Source organism: Leucoraja erinacea, chromosome 2 (assembly GCF_028641065.1).
Source record: "Leucoraja erinacea ecotype New England chromosome 2, Leri_hhj_1, whole genome shotgun sequence".
Taxonomy (NCBI): Eukaryota; Metazoa; Chordata; class Chondrichthyes; order Rajiformes; family Rajidae; genus Leucoraja; species Leucoraja erinaceus.
Genome location: NC_073378.1, coordinates 108,732,991 through 108,759,639, shown reverse-complemented (window position 1 = coordinate 108,759,639; position 26,649 = coordinate 108,732,991). Strand labels below are relative to the sequence as shown.

Sequence of the window (26,649 nt, the reverse complement as noted above, 5' to 3'; positions counted from 1 at the left end):
ATCTGCACTCATTTCTTTCCATTGGCCAAATGCAATTGTTCAACAGGAATGGTGGTTGGACTCCTTGGACTTTGTGGTCTCCTTGCAGTACAAGTTGTGGGATTGGATTCCAGGTCCGACAGCGGTTTTGCAGCAACCCGACTCCTCGACATGGAGGGCGCGTCTGTGTGGGACAAAATCGTGAAGAGCGGTAAGTCCAAGGCTTCAATGATTCATTTTATAGAGCATTTCTTGTGTGGCTGTAATAATGTCACTCTCTCTCTCTCTCTCTCTATATATATATATATATATATAATGTCCCAATTCCCGTCAACTCACCCGCAAATGTTACCACTCACCTATACATGAACGGCATTTACTAATTAACCTACCAAAATTCATGTCCAGATGTGGAAGAAAACCTATGCAGTCACAGGAAATGTTTGCAAAATCCACACGGCATCACTGGTCGTCAGGGTCGAACTAGGGTCATGAGAGGTCTACGAGCAGCACCACTGTGCTGATGCATTTGTACCTTATCAATTCCATTTCTGAATCTTGTATGTTTCAATAAACTCACCTCATTGTTATAGACCCCAATGAATTGTATTTAAGAATTATTCTGTCTTTCCTCTGAGGGTAAATCTCTTGTCCCTTGAATTACCATAGTGAATCTGTTAGTCTTTGACAACCAAAGCAATAGGACCTTCCTTGGGTATGTAATTACACTGCATGGTACATCAACCCCTGTAGAGTTACAAACATACCTTACTCTTGTAACGTTACTCTTTTGTAATGAAGGCCAACATGCTGCCATTTGCCTACAGTATTCTATATTATTAATGTTTAATGTTTTATGTGTCATTCTTAATTGTTACTGTATGTCATGTTGTTACTTGTGACTGGAGCACCAAGGCAAATTCCGTGTATGTGTACATACTTGGCCAATAAACCTATTCATTCATTCATTAATTTCTTGCATTTTGAGGATCACCGAGATGGGTCGAAAAGTGGCAATGTGACCAAAGATCTGATCTGATCTTTTTGAATGGCTGAGAAGGTTCAATGGATCAACAGGCAACTTCTACTTATTATGTTTCTCTGGATAACCGTATTCTAAGATTCTGCTAATTTCCTGTCATCTAAAATATTTATCCGATTTTCATACCAAGAGAATAACCTCCCAACTTCCTTGCAGCTTGACTTCTTATTGGGTTTTGAATCATCTTCAAATGGGGATATATTATGTTCTTCTTTTCATCTAAATCATTAATCTTGCTGACAGAACTGTGGGGCGAGTACAGATTTGTTTGGATCTCCACCAGGATGTTGTCCAGTATGAAGAAGAACTGTTTATTTCTATTTTCTGTTCCTTAACCAAACGTTTCTGCTAATATATTGCCTCAATCCTGGGAGCTTTTATTTTTGTGGGGTTCTTGAAAAATGCATAAATCTTTTAAATCTATTAATGAAAACTGTCAAAAATATATTAAGCTGCAGATCCTTTCCAAACCAATACATAATAAACATTTCAGTTTCTTTTGAAGCTGTACATTTAACCTGTACTCCAGATTCAACAATTTTGTAGTGTCAATATCACGTTTCACTAAAGGCATATATCACAGCAGTCAACCTGACCTGAGTTGGGTTCATGCATTATGATATGTTATTTTTTTTTAACGTTGTACATACAATCATGTTGATTTTAAGCAGGCTCAATTGTGTGTAATGTGCATGGAAAGGCCACTTTAAAGATATTTTTTTTACCTTTTCAGCATATAATTTAGTTTGATCCTTTATTTTTAAATCAGAAAATGTTGAGAGTTTGACAAATCAGTAGAAGATGTTAGCTGAGCTATGATTAATGAACTATTCTATTCGGGGGGTCATAAAAATTGCAAATTTATTCCAGCCATGGAAAAGGCACAAAACAAATTCACAAGAACGATACTAAGGTTGAGTGCTTCTGCATTTCTGCTCTTCTAGAGGGGTCACTTTAATTGCAAACATGTCAGAAATAGGTCTACAACATTGATTCTCTTGGCTGTAACCCTTGTACGATTAGTAGTGGAAGAATAGAATGCTGTAATTGGTAAGGTTGAGCATGTGGGTGTGTGGTGTTTTGGCTGTGGTGTGGTTGATGCCAGGGAAAATAAATGGAGAAGTTAATTGGAGGTGTGTTTTTTCCAAAGGATTTGTGGAATTCGTAGTCAAAACTTATTTCCATAAATCAGTGAAATGAGGATATAAAATATAGGATCGGGTTAGTTTAAAAAGAACACTGAGAATGTTGGTCAGAAGATTTTTCCCATAAGATTTCCAGAAATAACTTTAAATGAATGCTGAAACAAGCCAATAATAAATCAGAGAAAACCTTAACTACATAGTTCAATATGAGCAGGATTGACCTTGGGTGGACTATTTTATGACGTCCACGGAGCTGTGATATGTTGTTTCTTTCTGTTTAGGGATTGCACCTATCTACATCAAATTTCACATGGAACAATTTCATCACCTTGCACATTTTAGCTGATTCATTCTGCAATTCATTACAATAAATGTCACCCCCTTGTATTTAATGCTGTGTACCAATTTCAGAATTTGTTTGAGTTTCATAATTAGAAAAAGATAGTACAACACAAGAATGGGTCCTTCGGCCCACAATGTCTGTGCCAAACATGATGCCAGGAACAACTCTTATCTGCCTGCACATAATCCATATCCCACCATTCAATGCATATCCATATGCCTATGCAAAAGTCTCTTAAATGCCATTATCATACCCGCCTCAACCACCACCTCCAGCAGCATCTTCCAAGCACTCAACACATCAATGGTTTAATGAAAAGTCTTGTACACATTTCCTTTAAGCTTTTGCCCCTTTCACCTTAATGCTGTGCACTCTCGTATGTGATTTTTCCATTTTGGGAAAAAGGTTCTGACTATACCCTATCTATGCCTCATAATTTTATATACTTCTACGAGGAATCTCTGCAACCTCTGGAATTCTAGAAAAAACATTCCAAGTCTGTTTAACCGCTCCCCATGGCTAATACCCCCTAATCAGGCATAATTCCGGTAAACCTCCTCCGCACCTTTCCAAAGCAGCCTACATTTCCTGGAACGGGGCGACCAGAACTGCACACGATACTGCAAATGCGACCTAAACAAAGTCCTATAAAGCTGGATCATAACTCCCTGGCTCTTGTACTCAGTGCCTCGGCCTGTAAAAGGTAAGCATACCATATGCCTTTATTACTACTCCATCCACCTGGGTTGCCACTTTCAGCGAGTTATGGACTTGGACCCTAAGACCCCTTTGTACATCAATGTTGTTAAGGGTTATGCCATTAATTACATTTTTTTCTCTTGCATTTGACTTCCCAGAGTACAACCCCTAAGTCTCCCTTTCCACCTTCCTCTCCATTATTGCCCTGCTAACATAAGCCAAAATACTAACCCAGGCTTGGTTCTGTTGCTTTCACAATAATACATCTTGCATTGAAATAAACACACTATATTGTCTGTCAAGAATGCTGGAGAAACTCAGCGGGTGAGGCAGCATCTATGGAGCGAAGGAAATAGGCAACGTTTTTCGATCCGAAACGTTGCCTATTTCCTTTGCTCCTTAGATGCTGCCTCACCCGCTGAGTTTCTCCAGCATTTTTGTCTACCTCCCATTTTCCAGCATCTGCAGTTCCTTCTTAAACTTATTGTCTGTCAACATCACCGTATTCCTTCGTCTCTTCCTCTGCCCTTCCTTTGAGACTTACTGATCATAACCTCTGCCTTCGCATTACTCCTTCCATTTTCTGATCTAGTACACTTCTGCCTCTAAATTAAACCTGAGTAGCACTAGCAAATCTCTCTGCAAAGTAAATCAGCAGGTCAGGCAGCATCTCTGGAGAGCATGGAGTCTGAAGATTTCCACCTATCCATCTTCTCCAGTGATGCTGCCTGACCTGCTGAGTTACCCCGGGACTTTGTGTCCTTTTGTGTATTAACCAGCATTTGCAATTCCTTCTTTCTACTGCTGGTTTACAAAAAAAAAACCCTCAAACTGTTGGAGTAACTCAGCAGGTCAGGTATCATCCCAGGATAGGTGAAGACAGTCGTGAACCGAAATGTCACCTTTCTGTGCTCTGCCTGACTTGCTGATTTACTCAAGCACGTTTTTGCTGTTGAGTAAAGATGCTCGTCATTAGATATGATGACTTCTTTTAAATAACTTGCTTACACTTATCACACCTCGATTCACATATGAACAATAAGCATTCATTAAAGCATCATAGGCCTGCCAAAATCCATGAATATTTCTGCAACATTCAATGACTATGGAAAGCATGGGCAAAAGATAATTTGCACAGAGAATGTGATAAGATATGCAGGGTAAAGAATTGTACTCTGACAAGGAAGATGTTTGTAAATGCCAGGGTTCAGAATTTGCTGATTAGACAATGGCCACTTCTACACACACTTAATTGGAGACAGATTGGCAATTAAAAATGGTCCCAGGTGGGAGACATTATTTAAATTATGTAACTCCTATGTTTTAGATATTGTCAGTCTGGAGATTTTTTTTGACCAGGAGATGTGTTATTAATGACTGCATCGGCAAGGAACCACACAAAATAGGTGATGAAAAATGATGGTCCAGGTGTTTTGCTTCATAACACAGTGATCTGCCAGCAGATGGAAAGGAGTAGAAATCCTGCATGACAAATTACTTATGAGACTTAAACCTGCCTTTTTAGTAAAAAAGGAACACAGCAAGATTTTCCTGATATTTTATTTAAGACAAAAATGACTTTTAGTTTAAAAAATGTTAGATGGCATTTTGTAATTCCTTGTTTTTTCCTCATTAGATGCAGTTTAGTGCAGTTAACTAATGCAGTTTGTACATTGTTTGCAATATGGAATCTTTTAAATTGTGTTCATGTCCACTTTGTTTGTAAATCTTTCCTATTGGAATGAATGGAAACTCTCACTTTATATCAAAAATGCATTAATTTAATTCCATGTTTAAATTTCAAGGATGCTATTCACTAAATGCAACTCAGCCTTCAACACCGTACCAACTAACCTCATCCCTAAACTGTTAGACCTTGGCTTGGGGCCTCCAACTGCAAGTGGCTTCTGGCCTTTTTGGCCAGCAGACGTTCATTGGTTGGAATTTATCATGGCCTTTCCTCACCATGATCCTTAACACTGGTGCTCATCAGAGATTTATGCTCTGTTCCTTGTTCTACTCCCTGTACTCCCATGACTGTGTGGTCATGTACAATGCTAATTCGATTTTTAAGTTCAACGATGTTGTCGGCTGGATCTACAACAAATGTGAGATATGCAGGAAAGAGATTGAGATTCTTGTGTCATGGGGTCAAAACAGTAAATTAGTCCTTAACATCAGCAAGATAAGAGATCTGCTTGTTGACCTAAGAAAGTGAGGAGGTGAGCACAAATCTGGCCACATCAATGGACCAGTTGTAGAGATGGTTAAAAGCTTCATGTTCTGAGGCATCCATATCACAAACAATCTAACCTAGTCATTAACGCTGATGTCATGATCAGGAAAGCACATTAGTTTATTTTCTTTAGTTGGATGAGAAGATTTGTCCATCAGGATTGTCTCAAACTTCTATGCATGCACTATGGGAATTATTCTAACGGGATACATCTGAGCTGGTATGGCAACTGCTTTGCTCTTGGCTGCCTGAACCTGGCAGAGAGTGATGAACACAGCTCAGTCCATCACAGGTTCATCACTTCTATCTGGTGGTCCATCTTCACAGGTCATTGCAACAGGAGGCTGGAAATATCACCAAGGGCGCCTGCCACCCCCGCCATTCTCTTTTCATGTTATTACAGTTGCAGTGGGATGGACAGAGACCCAGTTCTGTGAGATTGGTAACCAGTTTGGAGGGGATGGTTGTGTTGAATGACGAGCTGTAGTCTGTGAACAACAGCCTGACACACGTGTCTTTTTGTTATTGTCCACGTGGTCCAGTGCAGAGTGGAGAGCCACTGAGCCTCATGCCCTCCATTGTGCGGGGAGGCAAATGGTAGTGGGTCTGGGTCCATTGCAATCTGGCATCATTCTACTGCTTTGCACTCATTGTTTTACCTAGTATTTGTCATTACTGTATGTATACTGTGTAGTCTGGGATGGGAGATTGCAACCTTCACGCGGTCCACCCTGTTTCGTGGAATGCAATCAACCTAGTGTGCACAAACAGAAGATCAAACAGAACAAGTTGTCTTGCAACTTTAGGCTGCACACGCCATACACAGGAAGAAGAAGACTGTTTACTCTGAGCTTCATGTGAAAAGGAATTTCATAGCCACCCTGGTGTATATGACAATATTAATCTATAATTATTGAGGCAATAGGTGTAGAGATTTGGTCTTTAACGCAATAGACTGCAGTCTATCTTGAAGTGCTGCCAACAGAGCTTGGAAACTTGGCCATTGTTTTTAATTCGGAGCTGGGCTGTGGGATTTTTTCAGTAATAGATCTTAGGTGAAGAAAAAAAACGTAATGATTTCTGAACCTGCATCGATATTTTAGAAATAAATGTGAACTTGTTAAATGGGTAACTCAGTACCTTGGGAAGAAGGAAGTCTTTTAAGACAAAAAATATGTTATTTTTCACATGCATATTATTTTAATTCATCCAGAATCCTTGATGATTTCATTTTGCACAGTTTGAACAATGTTTGCTAGGAATTATGTTTTATCTGTAAAAGGCTCAGTCCATACAGTATGATTATACTGTATTAAAATCCCTTTGCTGTTTTATGTTTCCATATGTCAGATGGCTGTGATTAGCAGAATCCTTTGCGTGCAGCTGCTTGGCAAGTTCACAAAACCTGAGCAGACAGCAGCGTTTGTAGAGCACTGAGGCCCCATGGATTGTTTTGAGCCATTGGGTTTGCCAAGGTCTGGATGTATTAGTCCTTGTTCCATGTCACTTATGCCCTACGGCTGCTAGAAATCAGCTCTTTAGTTTATGTTCTTGTCGTGAGCCTGCTTACTATTTTAGTTTCCATACATGGATATTATTATAGCCTTTAGAGATGCTGTGCAATTTTCACTGGTGGCATGCAAACTTCTGAGCACAGAAAATGTAATGGGTGCAAATAAGATGTATAAAGATTTTACGGGGTCCGGAAGGTTTGAATTATAAGGAGGCCAGGTCTAGATTCCCTGGAGCGTGGGAGGCTGAGTGGTATCTTTCTAAGGTTTTTAAAACCACGAGGGCAGAGAAAAGGTGAATAGTCAGAGCCTTTTCCTCAGTCAAACTAGAAGGCATAGGTTTAAAAGTGAGTGGGGAGTGATTTAAAAGGATCCGAAGGGCAGTTTTTTCACACAGCAGGATAGTATGTGTATGGAATGAGCTGCCAGAGAATATGGTAGAGGCAAGTAGAAATATGACATCTAAAAACACCTCGACAGGTGCATGGGCAGGAAAGAATTGGCGGAATATTAGGCAATGGGGATGGCATGGATGAGTTGGGCCAAAGTTCCTGTTTCCATGCTGTATAGCTCTATGACTCCTTGACTTAAAGGAGGAACATCCTATAAATATATTAGGGCAAATATATTGATCTAAAGATATCAGATGTGTGGTGTTCATTGCATCAGAGCTGATTCCCTGAAGCAAATGGAACTGTAATGGAACAACGAGATTCTTTGTATTCACGGCTGTGGCGAATCAAGCTGGATTGAGCCTGCCACGTTTTCACACTTGCTTAGGCTGGATGGGATGGGTGGATCTAGCTGCTTGCATCCAAGAGGCATCTGGCAAGGTGTGGCAAGTCTTTAGGTGGCAAATGTGTCCAGATGTCCCAACAGCCTTTCTCCAAAACGTGATGCTGTGTGAAATTTGTTTTGTTAACGGTGGGAAGCTTTTTGAATAAAGATTCTAAATGCACTCGGATCTTTGCAAAAAACATTTTTTTTTAAATTAAAATTAAAAATTGTAAAAACAACAAATTAAAATGTCCCTGGTTGAAAACCAGTTTAAAAAAAACCTGACACTTTTTCATCTCCACTTCGGGTCCCAAATTCCTATTCATATGAATGGGGAATTTGATCCTATTTAGGGCCTACCTGCATTATCCATGTCGATGGATATCATTAATCCTTAATTATAACTGATGGACGTTTCCACTTCTAATCCAAACTTGTTATTTAAATACAGGATTATATGTTTAGGAATTGGAGGTGAATTTGGTAGCATCAGGTTTGATAAGGTTCCACAAGGTAAATTGCTCTGGAAGGTTAGATTGCGTGGGATCCAGGCAGAGCTAGCTGATTGGATAGAGAATTGGCTTAATGGAAGGAAGCAGATGGTGATGATGGAATATTATATTTCAGACTGGAGGCCTGTGACTAGTGGGATGCCTCTGGGATTGGTGCTGGACCCTTTGCTGTTTGTAGTTTATATCAATGATTTGGATGAGATTATACATGGCATGTTTAGTAAGTTTGCAGAAGACACTAAAGTCGGTGTTATCATAGATAGTGAAGATGGTTATCAAAAAATATTGCAGGATCTTCATTGATTGTGTAACTGGGATGAGGAATGGCAGGTAAGAGTGAGGTGTTGCATTTGGGGAAGTTAAACCAGGGCAGGACCTTCACAGTGACTGGCTGGGCCCTAGGGAGTGATTTTGAACAGAGGGATCTTGGAGTGAAAATACATAGTTCCATGAAAGCTGCATCACATGTAGATAGTGTGGCCAAGAATGCTTTTTGTACATTGGCCTTCATTAGTCAGAGTATTGAGTGTAGCATTTTTTGATGATATGTTACAACTGTGCAAGACATTGGTGAGGCCGCATTAAGAGTATGGTTTTCAGTTTTGGTCACTGTGCTACAGGAAGGATGTCAGTCAGCTAGAAAGTGTGCAGAGAAGATTGACGAGGATGTTGCCAGGACTTGAGGCCCTGAGCTAAAAGGAGAAGTTGGGCAGGCTAGGACTTTATTCCTTGTAACTCAGGAGGATGAGATCTTATGGAGATGTACAAGATCATGAGGGTAATAGATAGGATGAATGCACAGAGTCTTTTACCCAGAGTAGGGGAATTGCGAACTAGAGGACATATGTTTAAGGTGAGAGTGGAAGGGTTTAATAGGAACCTGACGATGCAGCTTTTTCACACAGAGAGTGTTTACATGGAACAAGATGCCGGAGGAGGTGGTGGAGACAGGTGCTGTAACGACATTTAAAAGACATTTGGACAGGTACATGGATTGGAAAGGTTTGGTGGGATATGGGCCAAACTTGGGCATGTGGGACTAGTGTTGATGGGGCATCTTGGATGACTTGGCAGGTCCGTCTGAAGGACATCCTTCCATGCTGTATGACTCTAAGGAATATTAATTTGATAAAATAGAGACTATTTCCTCCGTAATGACGAGACGTTCTGTTTACAGAAAAATACCTGGGTTTTGATTATTTTCTTGGATTGAGTTCATGAAGCAGAATTGTTTCAAGGAGACCATTCAATCCATTGTGTTGCTGGTATTTTATGAAAGCTATTTAGTAAATTCCATGTTTGACATTTTTCCCCCTTGCACCTCTATTTATTTGCAATTAGCCTTCAGCAGCAAATTCGATCTGTGTTCACCAGCTTGTTTATCGTACTTTCCAAATCAAACTGGCTTATTGGAGCAGATCATAAACTGGCCAGTTGCATGTCCTTTGAAGCATGACTTTTCATCTAGTTCTTGGGCACACTTTTCCAAATTGAGGCTGAAATGCTCTGACAGAGACTTTTCTCAGTGTAGACCCTTTTAAACTGCATGTACCCAGCACCACCTCAAATGTCCTTAACATTTGAGGCCAGCTGTGCAGTACACTAGTTGAGATTAAGTCCTTTCATGCAGCTTGCAGAGGTGTGAACTCTTCACAGCAGCTTCAGTGGTTCTTGAGTTTCACGATTCCCTTTATCTTTTTAGTTCCTCCATTCTCGCTTCTTCATTTGAATAAGCATAAGTTCTTTATGCGGGTATGTTAAACAGGATGATCCAAAGCTTGTTCTTTCTGTCCACCAGCCCAATGGACCACAATCAGTGAGGATATTTGACATATCATCCTGCACAATAATCCTCAACACTGGTGGCTCGCACAGATGCATTTTCAACACCCTTGTTTACTCCTCCTATACCCAGAATTGTGCAGCAAATACAAATCTAACTCAATTTACAAGAGTCAAGAGTGTTTTATTGACATGTGCCCCAGATAGAACAATGAAATTCTTACTTGCTGCAGCACAACAGACTATGTAAACAATATGATAAACGAGAAAAAAAAGTTCAGTTGTATATATATGTGTGCACGCGCACACACACATAACTAAAACACTCATTTTGTTATCTTCCATCTTGTGTTGTTTTTACATTTGCGCAAAAACAGTACATGATAGCACTATGATTCTTCACCACCTTACTCACAATTCTCCTGTGCTGCAAGTTTAACAAGTTTTGTTCCAATCAGTGGTATATTTTAAAAGTTATTAAGGTTTAAAAATCTTAAAAACCACTAATGCGCAGATGGTCTCCACTCCTGTCAACCACCGCTCGGATGGCGACACCCTTTCCTGCACCATCGCCGCACTGATTGGCCGTGTCCGCTGTTAGTCACCGGCGCCACCCACCTCTGCCTGCGTTGCCCGGAGCTTCTTCCGGTCAGCGTGGCGTCCAGTCAAGGCAGCCTCCAGTCAGAGGAGCAGCAACCTTGAGATCTTGGGGAGGTGAGGAGGGAGAATGGGAGAATTGAGCGAGAGGACGCGGTATGGTGTGAGAGGAGGGAAAAGTTGGGGAAGTGATGAGGAAGACTGGGGAGATTGAGGGAGAGGAGGGAGTACGGAGGGAGAGTGGGGGAGGTGAGGAGGGAGTCTGGAGGATTTGGGGAGAGGAGGGAGTAGGGAGGGAGAGGGAGGTGAAAGTGGGGGAGGTGGGGGGGGGATGGGGGAGGAGAGGGGATAGGGAGGGGAGAAGAGTTATGGACTGAGGTAGGGGAAAGGAGAAGTGAGGGGAGTGATTGGGAAAAGGTAGGAGGAGAGGGGTAAGTAGCAGGAGGAGGTGAGGAGAGGGAATAGAGGGGGAGGAGGACAGTGGGGAGGTGAGGAGGGGTAGTGGGGGGGATAGGGGGAGGTGAGGAGATGGGGGATAGAGAGGGATAGGAGGGGGGTAGGGAGGGGAGAGAGGTTATGGAGGGAGTGACTGAGGGTAGGGGAAGGGGAGGGACAGGTGAGGGAGGGATTGGGGATGGGAGGAGAAGGGGGGAAAGAAGAGGGAGGGTGAAGAGGAAGGGGAGAGAGTGCTGGGGATGAAGGGAAATGAGCCGCGTCTATGCAGTTGGGGGCTATGGGTGAGTGGTGGAATATTGCTTTGGGGGAATGGGTTGCGTTGGGGGACCAGGCCTCCCGTGTGACAGTACCCAATGGGTCCCACTTAGTCTAGTATATATATATTTACACATACTCAAAAAGCAAACAATAATAGTGCAATAATAATAATAATAATAATATTGAAGTTCAGAGTTATTTGAGGTTGTAGTGTTTAATAGGCTGATGGCTGTAGGGAAGAAGCTGCTCCTGAACCTGGACGTTAGAGTTTTCAGGCTCCTGTAACTATTTCCCGGTGGCAGTGGTGAAATGAGTGTGTGGCCAGGATGGTGTGGGTCCCTGATGATGTTGGCTGCCTTTTTGAGGCACCGACTCCGATAAACCCCTTCGATGGTGGGGAGGTCAGTGCCGCCGATGAACTGGGCAGTGTTCACAACATTTTGCAGTCTTTTCGGCTCTTGTGCGTTCAAGTTGCTGAACCAGGCCATGATGCAACCAGTCAATATGTCTACTGTACACCTGTAGAAGTTCAAGAGAGTCCTCTCTGATATACTGAATCTCTGTAATCTTCTCTGGAAGGAGAGGCGTTGATGTGCTTTATTTATAATTGCATCAGTGTGCTGGGTCCAGGAAAGATCTTCGGAAATATGCACGCCCAGGAATTCGAAGTTTTTGACTCTCTACACCATCGTCCCGTTGAAATAAACAGGATTGTGGGTCCTCATCTTCCAAAGTCCACAATTAGTTCATTGGTTTTACTGATATTGAGAGTCAGGTTGTTGTGCTGGCACCATTTGGTCAATCGATCGATCTTGCTTCTATCATTTGGACACGCTAGCGGCAGTAAACATGTTCCCGATGTTGGGGGTGTCCAGAACCAGGGGCCACAGTTTAAGAATAAGGGGTAAGCCAGTTAGAATGGAGATAAGGAAACACTTTTTCACACAGAGAGTTGGGAGTCTGTGAAATTCTCTGCCTCAGAGCGGGGTGGAGGCCGATTCTCTGGATACTTTCAAGAGAGCTAGATCTGGCTCTTATAGATAGCGGAGTCAGGGGAAATGGGGAGAAGGCAGGAACGGGGTACTGATTGTTGATGATCAGCCATGATCACATTGAATGGCGGTGCTGGCTCGAAGGGCAAAATGGCCTACTCCTGCACCTATTGTCTATTGTCAATACTCTGACTCATCACCATCTGTAATTTGTCCAACAATGGTGGTGTTGTCGGCAAACTTGAAGATGGAGTTCGCACTGTGTCCAACTACACAGTCATGAGTATAGAGTGAGTAGAGCAGTGGGCTGGGCATGCAGCCTTGAGGTGCTCCCGTATTTCTACCAATTTGACCAGATTGGTCTGTGGATGAGGAAGTCGATGATCTTATTGCAGAGGGATGCACAGAGACCCAGTTCTGTGAGCTTGGTTGGAGAGGATGATGGTATTGAACGCTGAGCTGTAGTCTATAAACATCAGCCTGACGTAAGTGTTTTTATTGTACAAGTGGTCCATTGTGGAATGGAGAGCCAGTGAGATCGCATCCTCCATTGATCTGTTGTGACAGTACGTGAACTGTAATGGTTCGAGTTTCTTGTTGAGGTAGTTGATACGCATCATAATCAACCTCTCAAAGCACTTCATCATTGTAGATCAGTGCATGTTCCTTTAACCATAGTGACCTCCCCACTACTAACCACTCCCCATTGTCTCCAGTATAATTGTAGTGTCCCCACCTCTAGCTCGCTCTCTAGCTCCAGTGATGACCACGGACAGCTACAGCATAGTGTAAAACAGTTAGTTTAATAAACAGTTATAGTAAAAGACTTGTGTGTGGAATAAGTCATTTTTACATGGTGTCAGAAGTGGGATTCTTGGGATTCAATGAGTACCGGACCATTTTCAGAGTACGTCGGCCGCCCACAGGGAAAAACTTTACCGGTGCAGCTGGTCGCCAGCAGCCCGCTGGACCTCAACGACGTAACCCCGCTGCCTTGCCCGCAAAGGTCACCACCTCAACTACCGCACGCCGCTGCCCTAACTGTCATTTCACATCTCATCCATTAAACGTTTGCCCCGCACAGGGCAAGACCTGTCTTTCCTGTGGCAAACTCAACCATTTTTCTGCTGCTTGTCGTTCCCGTGGGAAGCCAGTCCCTGCTCCGAGAAGGAATCTAAACAACCTCGCAGATCTAAACAACCTTGCAGTCCCTGATAGCGCTCTGGTTTCCCAGTACGAGCCGGAGGAGCTCCCAGACACTGATGCGGGCTCCTCCCATGACGATCCAACGGTGTTTTCGCTTTTGGGTGCACCTGCTCTGATAACAGATCCCACTAAATCGCACACAGATGCAGTCCCTGGTGAAACACACTGCTGATGATCCTGCCCTGCAACAACTTGCGGACGTTATCCGCCGTGGTTGGCCTGACCGACGCTCTGAACTGCCTGCAGGCGCGGTGCCTTACTTCCTGATCCGGGATGAATTGGTGCTGCACGCCGGCGTGGTGGTGAAGGGTCACAAAGTCATGGTGCCTGCCGCTCTGCGGGATCACTATTTCCAATCTGCTCACAGCGGCCACCCCGGGGTGGAAGCTACTTTGTCCCAGGCCCAGAGCCAATTCTACTGGCCAGGTATGGCTCAAGACATCCGTGACAGAGTCTCCGCTTGCGCTGCCTGCAACACTCTGCATCCCCATCAGCAGCGCCAGCCTCTCCTGCAGCCGCCGGCTCCCGAGCTCCCATGGATGTCCGTTGCCACTGACCTGTTCGAGTGGCGCGGAAAGCACTTCCTGGTCCTGGTGGACTCCTATTCCAGCTGGTTCGAGGTGGATCAGCTGCCCTCCATCACTTCTGCCGCTGTCATCGGGAAGCTTCGCCGCCACTTTTCCACCTTCGGCTCCCCGGTGACCCTCCGATCGGACAACGGCAGCCAATTTTCCAGCGCTGAGTTCCGTGCCTTAGCTTGAGCACACCTGCCAACTCCTCCATTGTAGCGTCGGAAAGGAACACATTTGGTGTTCAGTCTCGATGGTGAAAGAGTTGCCCAGGATGTAGTCCTTGAACTTGGAACAAGCGAATACCACGGCAAGCAGCTCTTTCTCAATCTGGGCATAGTGTTGCTCGGCAGGGGTCATGGTGCGAGAAGCGTAGGAGACGGGCAGCTGCAGATGTGTAAAACAGTTAGTTTAATAAACAGTTATAGTAAAAGACTTGTGTGTGGAATAAGTCATTTTTACATGGTGTCACAACGGTAGACCTGCGTCTCCTGTTTATCGGTTTTGGTTTTATTATTTCTTCCAGTTGTTCCTTCCGTTCGTTTTGTCATGTCCCACTCCTGTCGTCGACCTGACACGTTGGTTTTCGACACGGACATTGTCCATCGCTGGACAGTGTTCCAGCGCGATTTCGAACACTACATTGCTATTACCCATCCTGATGCCACTCCTGCTGTACAGGCTCACCTGCTGCTCAACCTCGCTGGCCCAGCAGCTATGGATCAATATGCTTTGTTCGATTTCGCCGCCGGAGAGGACCGTCACGACCCGGTATGTCTCGTGGCTAAGTTCACTGCCCTCTGTGATATACCTACCAATAACATTATCGAACGCTTTAACTTCTTCCAGAGGCGGCAGCTTCCAGGTGAGCATATCGACGCTTATATCGCCGCTTTGCGTCACCTGGCTCGGCGCTGCCGCCTTGAAACAATCACCACTGAAGAATTAATTAGGGACGTCCTGATCCATGGTCTCCGGAACGCTAAACTGCGTGAGGAGCTCCTTGTGAAACCCGATCTGACACTGCGGGATGCAATGTATGCCGCCCGCATGGCCTCTGCCGTTGGCTCCGTGTCCCACCCGGCATTAAACTGTTCCTGGGGCAGGTGGTTCGCATGCAGTCCCCCTCTGGTCACTACCGCCTGGCTGTAGTGGTTGGTGACGCCGGTTCACCGCACTCCTACCTCGTCGGCTACGAGGGGGCTATCTACCGTCGCTCCCGCCAACACCTACTGCTCGTGAACGAGCCCACTCCGCCTCCCGCTGATCCGTTCCATCCCCCCATCCCCTCCAGCCCTCCCGTTGCCCCACCAGCCCCGGTCATTCCTCGCATGCCGCGCACCCTCCCCTCCCAACTCTCGGTCCCCCGCTCCCCAAAGTCTCGTTCCCCTGCCTCGCCTGCCAAACCTGCCTCGCCTGCCAAACTGGTCTCCCCCGACCGGCTCTCCGCCTTCTCCTCTCCTTCCACCGCCCGCCTCTCCTGCCGATGCCCCGGCTGCTGTCCCTTCCGCTCCCTCCGAGGAGGAGGAGTGCGGTTTGCGCACCCGCTCTGGCCGGCTGGTCAAGCCGCCTGTCCGTTACGGGGATTTCGCGTAGCTTTAAACTGTTCCCGGTGCGGTTTGTGTTCGTAACGTATGAGCCGTGGTCACTGTATATTACCTGCCATGCTTTTATTTCTAAGAGGAAGGATGTAGATCAGTGCATGTCCCTTTAACCATAGTGACCTCCCCACTACTAACCACTCCCCATTGTCTCCAGTATAATTGTAGTGTCCCCACCTCTAGCTCGCTCTCTAGCTCCAGTGATGACCACGGACAGCTACGGCATAGTGTAAAACAGTTAGTTTAATAAACAGTTATAGTAAAAGACTTGTGTGTGGAATAAGTCATTTTTACAATCATCACAGATGTTAGTGGCCTGGTCGATAGTTGTTGAGGCACATCACCTTACTCTTCTTGTGCACTAGTACTATTGACGCTCTCTTAAAACAGGAGGGAACCTCAGACCTCAATAATGAGAGGTTGAAAACATCCGCAGCCAATTGTTCTGCACAGGTTTTGAGAACTCGACCGGGTATACCATCAGGTCCAGGTACTTCCCAAGGGTTCATCCCCCTGAAGGATCTTCTGACGACGGCCTCTGTGACTCTGACTGTAATACTATCAGGACGTAAGCAGGCTCAGGAAGGCACATTAGTGTCCTCCCTATCAAAGTGTGCGTAGAACGCATTGAGCTCGTCAGGGAGTGATGCATTGCTGTTGCTTGAGCTGCCTCCTGATTTTGCCTTGTACGAGGTGATGACATTCAAGCCCTGCCACAGTTGCCGAACATCTGCCTCATCCTCCAGCTTTGAGCAGAAGTCCCTTTTGGTTTTCTTATAGATCTCTGCGTCACCAGACCTGAATGCCAGGGATCTGATCTTCAGAAGAATGCGGATCTTCTGGTTCACCCAAGGCTTCTGGTTAGGAAATACTCGGAAGGTTTTTGTTGGGATGCAGTCCTCCACACATTTCCTTATGAAGTCTGTAATGACTATGGCAAATTCATTCAGATCTGTTGCAGAGTCCTTGAACATTGCCCAGTCTATTGACTCCTAGCAGTCCCGTAGTTGTTCCTCTGCCTCCCCAGACCAGCTCTGCTGTCCTCACCTCTGGGAGTGCACTCTTCAGTTACATGCAGGAAGAAGCAGCACTGCTGAATGGTTGGATTTGCAGAAGTGAGGCCGAGGGAAAGAGCGATAGGCATCCTTAATGATCGTATAGCAGTGGTCAAGGGTGTTTAATCATCTGGTGTTGCAGGCGACATGGTGGTGGTAGTTTGGGAGTGATTTTTTCAGGTTGGCTTTGTTGAGGTCCTCAGCTATGGTGGTAAAGGCTTTGGAGTACGCTGACTGGTGCTTGTTGACCACGGCGTGCAGCTCCTCTAATGCTAGATGGACATCTGCCTGGGGTAGGATGTAGACTAGGGTGAATGGAGGTGAATACTCTCGGGAGGTAGAAGGGGCGGCACTTCACCGCCAGATGTTCAAGGTGTGGAGAGCAAGAGTTAGACAGAACTACCATGTCTGAGCACTATGAAGAGTTGACCATGAGGCAGATGCCCCCACCTCTCCCTTCCCAGATGCCGGCATTCGGTCCCTACGATGGATGGACAAACCTTCAGGCTGGACGGCTGAGTCTGGAGAGCTGGGGGTGAGCCATGTCTCTGTGAAACAGAACACGCAGCATTGCCTCAGCCACCTTTGATATAGCAGCCTTGACCTTAAGTCCTACACTTTATATTCCAGTGACAATGCATTGGCTAGTAGGATGGTAGGGAGAGGGGGGGGGTGTAGTCTCCTGCGCTTCAGTCTGACTTGTTGTTCTGCCCGCCGGCCACGTTTCCGGACATCATGGAGGCCTCCTTGATGTTTCCTGGTACAGTACTTACTGTTCCTGCGAACCTCCACCAGGTCGAGGATTCCCTGCAATCAGGAATTCCCTTACAGTCGACAGCTCCGTTGCTGCCAGTAGATAGCAATAGCACTAATGCATTTAAATGCATTAGCAGCTTGTCAGTTACAGCACTGGTTTCTGCTGTTCCTTTTATACAGGTAAGCTGAGAACTATTATATTTGATGATTTTCTGCTGTGCTGCTGGCAACATGTCGCCACAGACAGGCACCATATTGGGAAAAAAAAGTTTGCAGGCGACATCACTGTAGTGGGGCAGATATCAAATAATGATGAGGTGGAGTACAGGAAGGAGATTGAGGACCCCACAACATTTTCCTCATTGTCAGCAAGACATGGGGATTGTGATCGACTTCAGGTGACAAAGCTGTACCCATACATTGATGGTACAGAAGTAAAAATGGTTGAAAGCTTCAAGTTCTTAGGAGTATATTTAACAAGCAACTAGGAAGTTTGGCATCTCCCCAACATCTCTCACCAACTTCTACAGATGTGGATGGCTTGATTGTGATCCTTGTATCATTTCCACTGACTGGTTAGCACGCAACAACAAAAAACTTTTCACAGTACCTTCTTCTTCTTCTTCTTCTTCTTCTTTCGTGTGGCGTGCACAGCCTAAAGTTGTTGGACAATTTGTTCTATTTGATCTTCCGTTTGTGCACGTCGAGTTGATTGCATTAGTTGAAACAGGGCGGATCATGTTAAGGTTGCAATCTTCCGCCCCTCACTGTACCTTGGTACATGTGACAATAAACTAAACAAAATAAACTTGACTAAATGTGACCTTTGTCCCTCAGTCAGCTCTCCATAAATTGTTCCTTTGGCGTTCTATCAGCAGACATTCTTCCTGCATAACCTGCCACCTGATCTGTGATTATTTCTGCAATGTATAGATGCTGGGGAGGATTGTCTGTGACAGAATCTGTCTGATTAGACACAATAGAACCTTTTGTTGCAAAGTGAAGGAAGGCAGGCAGGCAGGCAGGTCATGTAGCAGTGGTTAAGCTGTAACTTTAAGATGATATTCCTTATTTTGTGTTTGACTCCTTTGCCAACCATAGTGCAGATCGCATCTTCCTACTTAATATATCCAAACTCTTCATGATTTGAAATATCTGTCTCTTATTAGACCGTTGCTCAGAGGTATGATTCATCATGGTAGCTTGGCCTGGAAGGATAGACAAAATAAAAGCAAAGAAAAACATTACCAATAATTCAGAATACCTAAGTTTTACCCACACTAAAATGTTGGCAGAGGTATGGTCACGTGCTCATTGTATACCAGTAATTTGCAAATCAATCTAGCATCTCATCATTCAATAGCATTCACAATTAGGTATGATAAATAAATGTCTCTGAGAAAGCTTTTCATAAGAATGTTGCCAGATTTAGCAAAACTTCCTTTCATTGAATCATTTGATTATCATGCTACCATTGTATTTAATCGGCTATTGTGAACCAAAGCTGCATCATGCTCAGCAAAAGCCTGAATCCAATGAGCTGTTCATTACATTCCAAGTCCTGAGGGAGAGAATGAAGGCAGCCTCTTTTACTGACGTTGGGAACATTAATCATCTGTGGTTAGACAGTTTTATTGTTGCGTTTAATTCCCATGTAATATAATTTTAAAGTTACTTTATTTTCATTATAGGGTCACATTTATGCCTGCATTGCAAAGTTTTCTTCCAATTTGTACAATACTTTGTGTTTGAGTCCCTTGAGTTCCTTACATTATCTTATTTTAAGAAGTTACTGCCTTAGTTTTAGTGTTTAGTTTAGAGACAGCGCGAAACGGGCCCTTCGGTCCACCGGGTCCACACCGACTAGCGACCCCCGCACATGAACACAATCCTACACGCACACACTAGAGACATTAGCCTACAAACCTGTACATCTTTGAAGAGTGGGAGGAAACCATAAATCTCGGAGAGCACCCACGCAGGTCACGGGGAGAATGTACAAACTCCGTACAGGCAAGTACCCGCAGTCAGGATCAAACCCGCGTCTCTGACGCTGTAAGGCAGTAGCTCTACCGCTACACCACCTTGCTGCATTACTTTTACCAAATCAACAGAGAGTGCGAGTTATATCAAAAAGGAAGTGAGGCTATAATGATTCACTCTTTATTTTCTATGATGATCATGTAATTTTGCATGTTTCCTTTCCAGGTATTGCAATGAGCATCTGCAGTGTCCTCCATACACATTCTGGACACCTTGGGGTCCATGGGAACGTTGCACTGCACAATGTGGAGGAGGGGTTCAGGCTCGGAGAAGAACGTGTCAGAATGGTGACGACTGTCCGGGTTGCAACATGGTAAGCTTATTATTAGAACATCAAAGGATATTTGCATCTTCAATAGCATTCAATGACAGACGTAATTGACCATTTTCCAGGTTACAATTATACTTTCAAATGCCAACACTCTCTGATTTTGATGGAATATGATCTTAATTTAAACAAATAGCGTGCAGCTAATTTCATTTACTCGGTGAAAATCGGCAATAGAGCAAAATCTTTTCAGTATCACCTAGTGTACAGAATATGCCACAGTGTGAAAAATCGAGGTGTCAGCGGAACTAATTTCAACCAAATAAAAATTACATAGCGATTAGAAGAATTTCCATTTTGTTTAACAGTTAAAACCAGTGACCTTTTTAGGACCCCTATTCTTTTGAAGCAGCAACATGCATTGAAATTCATTAACTCAGTTTCATTTATTTTCTTGCCTGATCTCGCAGTCAGTGACAGAGTGATTAGATGCCTGAATAAACTTTGAACAACTCAGCCCTGTTTTCGGATGGTGATTCATCTTGTGAGTTTTAGTGCAGGAAGGAACTGCAGATTCTGGTTTAAACCGAAGATAGACTCGAAAAGCTGGAGTAACTCAGCGGGACAGGCAGCATCTCTGGAGAGATGGAATGGGTGATGTTTCGGGTCGAGACTCTTCTTCGGAAATGCTGTCTATCCCGCTGAGTTACACCAGCTTTTTTTGTCTATCTTGTGAGTTGTAGTGATGCACTGTAGGTTGTTGGTCAGGCACATCATGAACACCATCGGCTCTTCAAGGTGGCAGTGGTTGGGGGCTATGTTTACTGATCTTACAATAAGCATGTATAATAAGCATGGTTTCACTGAGAGTCACATGCACCCACAGTGTTAGACTAAAATGGTTTGAGTGGATTAAAAGATGTTGAATTTTGCATTGATATCTATGGTCATTTATTAAATAGTAAGGTGGGCAATCTTCATCTCAACTGCAGTGGTTCATAATAATGAAGCAATGCTGCTGTTTCTGCAGATTCAAAGAGCCACCTTGCTCTGACTTTTAAATATCAGAGTCGGTAATAGATTCATAAAGCTGTAGAACGGAAACAGGCTCAGAGGCTTGCCTTGCCCATGCCATCATTAGTATACTGTGCTTGCCCTATTTGGCCCATGACCCCTCTAAATATTTCTATCCATATCTTTTAAAAGCTATAATTGTATCCACTTCTATAGCTTAGATTGGCAGTTCATTCCAAATACAGACTACTCTCTGAGTGAAAATATTGCCCCTGAGTTCCCTCTTAAATCTTTCCCCTCTCACCTCAAGCCTGTGCCTTCTAGTTTCAGAATACTCCACTATGGGAGGGTGAACGTTCATTTTAGCCCTCGTGATCTTGTACACCACAAAAGGCCACATCTCTCATGCAGGTTGATGGTTATATGGAACAAGCTGTCTGAGGAGGAAGTATGCAGAGATGCTTACAATGTTTAAAAAGGCATTTGGTCGGGTATTTGAATAGGAGAAGAGTAGAGATCCAGGCCGGATGCTGAAATACAGGATTAGAGTAAATAGGTATCATGGTTGGCAAGAATGAGTTGTGCCAAAGGGCTTGTTTTTGTGCTATATAGCTCTATGTCCCACATCAGGAGGCTGCTGCCTCAATAATATAATAACTATAACCAGTTTGGTTTTGGGGATAGAGCCCAAGTTATAGGTATGTGAACTACAATAAACTCTGCTTGCACCACCTTACCTACCTCTTACAGCGGCGGCTGCCTGTGTCACCCCAGGCTTGCACCGTCTCCCTGGCCTCTTGCAGTGTCGGCTGGCTCCATGCTGCCCCCGGCTCGTGCCACTTCCATGCCATGCCTGTCACCACCACCGCTGATCTTTCCCTGCACTATGACCTCTCACGGGCTGCAGCCATTGACTCCGTCAATCCTCGTCTTTCCCCTGGTGGCCTCAGCTGACTAGGGCCGTCAACTCACCTGGATTCCTGCCCTAGTTCTGGATGGAGAGTCTGAAGAAAGGTCTTGTCCCAAAATGTTCTCCAGAGATGCTGCCTGAACTGCTGAGATACTCGAACACGTGATGTCCTTTTGTGTATTGTACAGCAACTACAGTTGTTTTTTACTACTTATACAACGACAATTCCTTATTCTGTTATCGTGGCAATTGGTAACACCAAACGCCCTTTGGGTTGATTATAATGAGATCTGCATCTGTACCTTATCAGACACAAGGTCCTGGTTACTTCTGTGTTTTCTTTCTTGCCTGCAACCTCTTCGATCCTTCTGCACTTCTATTTTACCTTTCCTGCGTTTTTGTATGAATCCCTCAATACCTTGCTTCTTTTTTGTGTTCTTCAGCTTTACAATTCATCCCAAATATTAGATTCATTTGAGTCTAGTCATCTGTTTACCTCCTTCCCTTCATCCCACTATGCGCTGCCACAAAAAGCAACACAGACCCAATTTTTGGCCAAAACCTCCCACCTCTTCTTTTGTATCAGATTACCTTGCGATTAAAGCCCAGTGAACCAAATTTCCAATCTAAACATGGGAGATCACTGCAATCTGTCATTGTTATCAAAATACCATCAGATAATCCCTTGTTAAATTTTACAGTATATATTTTTTATGATAGCAACCTCCACCTCCTCTGTTATTTTCGGGCTGCAAGGGCACCAAGTGCGGGGCTTCAGGCTAAGTTCACCCCATTTCATGAAAAAATGGGAAAATTAGCCACAGGAGAAAAAAAAAATAATTTCAACCTTTATTTTTAAATTGCTGCAGCTCTGATCTTCAACAATAGCATTAATTCATCAAGAAGATCCCCAGAAATCCAGGACTGGTGCAGACTCAGTCTCACTTATCCATTGCCATTTCTTTAAGTATTCCTCAGAAGCTTCATTACTGCAAAAATCAGTGCAGAAATTGTGGATGGTTGAACCATGATATAGATACTGAATGCATTAGTAATAAATCCACTTTCTATGTACCTAATGACTTTAAATGCGCTTGAAGAAAATCCTACAATAACATTATCAACAACAGTTTTTATTCTAATTTCACTAAAATGATTAGGGGTTCGATATCAGAGAAGATCTGGCAAGATGTGTAAAGGGCCTGTCCCACTTTCACGACCTCGGCCGAGTTTGCCCTTGACTCATACTCGCGGCATGGTCGTCACGGGGTCGTAGGTAGGTCGTAGCAGGCCGTGATGCTAGTCGTAGGTACTCGTGGCATCAAGTAGGTCGGGGCGTTTTTTCTAGCCTGATGAAAAATGTCCACAAGTTAAAAAGGTAGTGAATTAGGTTGTGAAAGTGGGACGGGCCCATTAGAGCATGTGTTGGCAAGACAGCCATTTTCCTTCTAGCTGAGTGGGCAACTGTGAATCTACTGTATCTTTGAGATCAGAATTGGCTGAGGGGGTGGATAAGCCAAAAGGGGAGTTGTTTTGCTCTGAAGTTGACTTTACACACAATCTGGCCCCAGTACTAGAACAGTGAAATCCACCCTTTTATCTTCAAAAACTGGCAGTCATTCAAGACATATTTATAGCTGAACATTGGTTCCTAAACTAACATAAGGAAAGTTTTTACAAGACTCCTTTCATCAAATGAAAATATCTTCCTAAACTCCTAGAATAAGAAAAAAAATGAATGCTTCTACACTTGTTCAGCGATTTAAAAGCATCAGCTTAAACATGCCATTAAAAAAAAAAAATATTGATTCAGTTCTTCTTGGAAAGGCTGCTGGGAAACATCTGTCTAAACCTGGCCGTTGATGGATTAGGGATATGGAGATGAACTAAAGGGCAGTTATTTAAGACATCTTGGGGCTAAATTGCTAATGTAGGACTGGGATACAAATCATCCTAATTTGAAGTGGGGGGCACCCTGTATTTGGCCTGTGTAGCTGAAAGACCCCTAGCTAATGTTTTTGGGGGTTTTTCTGGTGTTGGATGTTCAATGTATTAACTAACGGACCAATAACTAATGTTTCACTGTACCTTAACTGGTATATGTGACAATTAACTGACCTTGCAACCTTGAAATATTGACAATATTCTTGACATTGAATGCAGCAGGAGTTGGAGCTTTGGATCGCCTTTATCTAGTCAAAAGGGAAAATACTTGACAATAATGTCACAGGTCCCTGTCGGGGGACTTTCAGCAGGATGCGGTGGAGTTATTTTGTTTTCTCCATTTTCCTTCACAACCCCAGCCCCCCTCCCTTCTTCCCACACTCTCTAATAAAGAGAATGAGACAGTCTATTATAGAGTGAGGCTCCAAAATCAATAAGCAGGAACAACTAGGGATGAGAGTGGCAGGATGAATGATGATGAAATAGTCTCTGGTTAAAAAGGACAGTTTAATCTTGTACTTAGGGTGATATATAAGAAACTGTGTGGCTCATTAAGCCCACTCTGGCTCCCATTAGTCCAATTCCTATTTCCCTTTACCGCTGTTATTTATTCTCTCATCGTTTGCAATAGTCAATTCAAGAACTAGAGCATTTTTATGGAGCTGGAATACTTGGGCAAAACCCACATCTTAGCAGAGAGAATGTGCAGACTGTATAGACTGTCAGAGGTCAGAATCAAACTCAACACATTGATGCTGTGAAGCATCTGAGGATTCTTTATCTCAGGGACCTGGTATTCAAAAAATAATTGAACAGCAAACATAACTTTTACGTTTAAGTAGCGAAGATGGCTTCCCTGTATATTGTGGAGATGGTAATGTATTGGGGGTATCCCTTGTATCTGTATCACGATACAATATATTTAAATCTTACTATCTCGAGCCTTCAATTAAATTGTCACAGAGCCATTTGCAGCCAGATTTCCAGAAGGACAATTTTGATGGGCTCTTTTTGGTCTCAATGAGATATCTCACCATCCACTCTGACTGTCAAGGGAAATCCAAGTGCACACACAAAAGATTTGTATTCTGTGACCCACGGAACTATTATTGACTGTATTGAAAATTCAAGCAGTAAGGCTATTGTATTCTAAGATAAGTGATCTTGTATGCCAATAATGATGGACTTAAATTTCACTGCTTTCTTTTTTTTAAGGAATTTACTGCTTACTTTGTAAAAGTTATAAGGTTAGTGGGTGCAGTTTCTATTAGGGATCATGTATATTTCCAAGGACAAAACTTAAGCCAATTTTGTAGATAAATGACGGAGAATAACTAGTTCTCTTCAGTGACAGTTGCATTCGTAGAGGATTTTAACTTTCCCAATATTGATTTGGAATGTCATAGTGTAAAAGGTTTAGATGGGACAGAATTTGTCAAATGTGTTCAGGAAAGAATCCTCAGGCAATATGTAGAGTGCCCAACATGGGATAGGGCAATGCTTGATCAAGTCTTAGGAAATTGGGATGGCCAACTGGATAAGTGTTCATGGATCGGCCTTTAGGGACCAATGACCACTGTTCTCTTAAGTTCATAAGTGATAGGATCAGAATTAGGCCGTTAGCCCATCAAGTCTACTCTGCCTTTCAATCGTGGCTGATCTATCTTTCCCTCTTAACCCTATTCTCTTGCCTTCTCCCCATAACCACTGACACTTGTACTAATCAAGAATCTATCTTTCTCTGCCTTAAAAATATCAATTGACTTTATATGTTTCAATAACATCACCTTTCATTCTTACAAAATATAGATTTAGCTGCTCATGATAGAACAATCATCCCAAGTATTAACCTTATCAATGCAGGATCATTGCACGTGGATCCAGTGCAATGCACTTGGAATTTTACATGAAGTAAGTACATGTAGGATAGATAAACACAGATGGGTAAGATCTCTATCTCCAATCCCCCTTCCTCATTCGCCCAACTGATGTAAACATTATGTGACCTTCAATCCAATTTGTCATTGAGTTCCTGTCAAGGCTAAGGTGGCATTCTTGAAGTCTAGCAGTCTCCCAGCCTAGTTCCAAAATATTATTACATTATATGATTGGATTGCACAAGCTGAAATTAGAACAGATGTTACTGTAGATGTGGAGAAATATTGAACTTGAGAATTTTAAAATTTAACACCAGCAAAGGGCTAGCCACAAACGATTCAACATAAAGAAAAAACAAAATAGCTGGCAGAAAACATCATCATCTGGATAAAAGGGACTTCTGCTTCTAAAATGAAATGCCATTTGACAGAATATTTCCTATTGTAAAACAAAGAAATCACATAGTACAGAGACTGAAAAAGGGTAATGCCCCTGTCCCACTTAGGCGATTTTTTTTCGGCGACTACAGGCGATTAGGCTGTCGCCATATAGTCGCAGGGTGACGCCTGTTGGCCGTGAGTAGTCTCCTGAAGTCGCCTAAAGAGTCGTAACGTTTTTCAGGTCGCTGCTGGATTTTGACATTTTCAACATTTTTCGCCGACTGTGGGCTTGACGTAGCTTGTCTTCTCTGGTTGTCACCAGGTGACTTTGGTTGACGTCGGGTGCTGACTTCGGTGAATTCCATTGGCGACTACCTACGTCAACCGGCGACAGGTACCGGCGACTGAATTGTCTTCAGTTGTCTCCGACATGATCGTCGCTTGTCGTAGCTTGTCGCGGGTGGACGTAGGTTGACTTCGGTTGTCGTAGGTGTGGTCGTAGGTGAACATCCTAAGTCGCGACGATTGGGTCGTCGGTCGTCAGTAGCTTGCCGTAGCTTGACGTCGACTAGGTGGCATGTTGTTGTAGACATTGTCGTAGGGGGGGGTCCAGTCGCCGCTATTTTGGTGACCTGCTACGACTGTGACAGTCGCCGAAAAAATCGCCTAAGTGGAACAGGCCCCTAAGCATCTTAA

General features: G+C 43.7%; 1 protein-coding gene across 2 annotated transcripts in view; it reads left to right on the top strand.

Annotated features, from left to right (window-relative positions):
- Window positions 1-26,649, top strand: part of sema5a (sema domain, seven thrombospondin repeats (type 1 and type 1-like), transmembrane domain (TM) and short cytoplasmic domain, (semaphorin) 5A) — a 187,318-nt gene that overhangs the window by 133,841 nt on the left and 26,828 nt on the right. For both annotated transcript variants that reach the window (XM_055663021.1, XM_055663013.1), the window contains 2 exons: window positions 47-190; window positions 19,725-19,872. In XM_055663021.1, coding sequence (XP_055518996.1) covers window positions 47-190; window positions 19,725-19,872 — 292 coding nt within the window. The remainder of the gene's footprint in view (window positions 1-46; window positions 191-19,724; window positions 19,873-26,649) is intronic.